The sequence below is a fragment of the Penaeus monodon genome, chromosome 31 (assembly GCF_015228065.2).
Source record: "Penaeus monodon isolate SGIC_2016 chromosome 31, NSTDA_Pmon_1, whole genome shotgun sequence".
Classification (NCBI taxonomy): domain Eukaryota; kingdom Metazoa; phylum Arthropoda; class Malacostraca; order Decapoda; family Penaeidae; genus Penaeus; species Penaeus monodon.
In genome coordinates this window covers 31,725,565-31,726,450 of record NC_051416.1, presented here as the reverse complement: position 1 = coordinate 31,726,450, position 886 = coordinate 31,725,565, and the positions used below count along the sequence as shown (strand labels likewise).

The window sequence follows — 886 nt, the reverse complement described above, 5'->3', positions numbered from 1 at the left end:
CCAGGTTGGAACGACGTGTCATGGCACAACGACCAGGTGGTTTCACCCAACATGCAGCAGCTGGTGGACACGGGCGTCCAGCTGGAGCAGAGTTACGTGCAGCCTCTGTGCACGCCGTCCCGCTCCGCCTTCCTGACGGGGCTCTACCCCTACCGCCTCGGCCGCCAGGTGAGCCTCGCTTCCTCGCGACTCCATTTATCCCAGCCTCGAAAAAGAGAGTTGAGGTTTTCCTTTGTTGTCATACATTAATTTCTATAATTTTTTGCCATATCTCAGTGAAACTAAAAAGAATAGCTAAATGATTCATCCATCTCTTAGGGGCGACCACTGGGCGGCATGACACCCACTGGCCTCTCGCTCAACCACACCCTCCTGCCGGAGCGCCTCTCGCGCCTCGGCTACGCCACGCACATGATCGGGAAGTCAGTCCGTTTTCCTTTTCTTTCCTTTTTTCTCTATTATGGCTGCAGTTTATTTTCGGTCCAGTCTATGGGGAAAAGATACTAATAAAAGACTCCTTACAGTCATTTATCCATAAACAGTAATAATAATAATGGTGTATAATTCCCATCGTTGCCCAACACTAAGCAGACAATTTCATAACTTTACTCATTTCACTCCATTTCCATTTTGTCGTATTTAAAAACAGGCTTCTATCAGTTTACATGTTTGAGTCATTCAATCATATCCTTTGCCTCTTCATTTTGCCTCCTCTGCCCCCTCCCCCCGCCCTCCCGCAGGTGGCACCTCGGCTTCTGCAACTGGGCCTACACGCCGACTGAACGGGGCTTCGACACCCAGTACGGCTATCTGCTTGGCTCCGAATACCACTTTAACCACACTATCTTAAGTAAATACTGTGGTTAGGTCTCGAGTAGCTTTAGAT

The 886-nt window shown here is 49.2% G+C and overlaps 1 protein-coding gene across 1 annotated transcript in view; it reads left to right on the top strand.

Moving 5' to 3' along the window:
* The window catches only part of LOC119593175 (arylsulfatase B-like), a gene marked incomplete at its 5' end in the record, with an annotated part of 6,038 nt that overhangs the window by 397 nt on the left and 4,755 nt on the right, over positions 1 to 886 (top strand). The window contains 3 exon segments of the mRNA XM_037942153.1: positions 5 to 168; positions 319 to 422; positions 741 to 850. Of these exon segments, the coding sequence (XP_037798081.1) occupies positions 5 to 168; positions 319 to 422; positions 741 to 850 (378 nt within the window).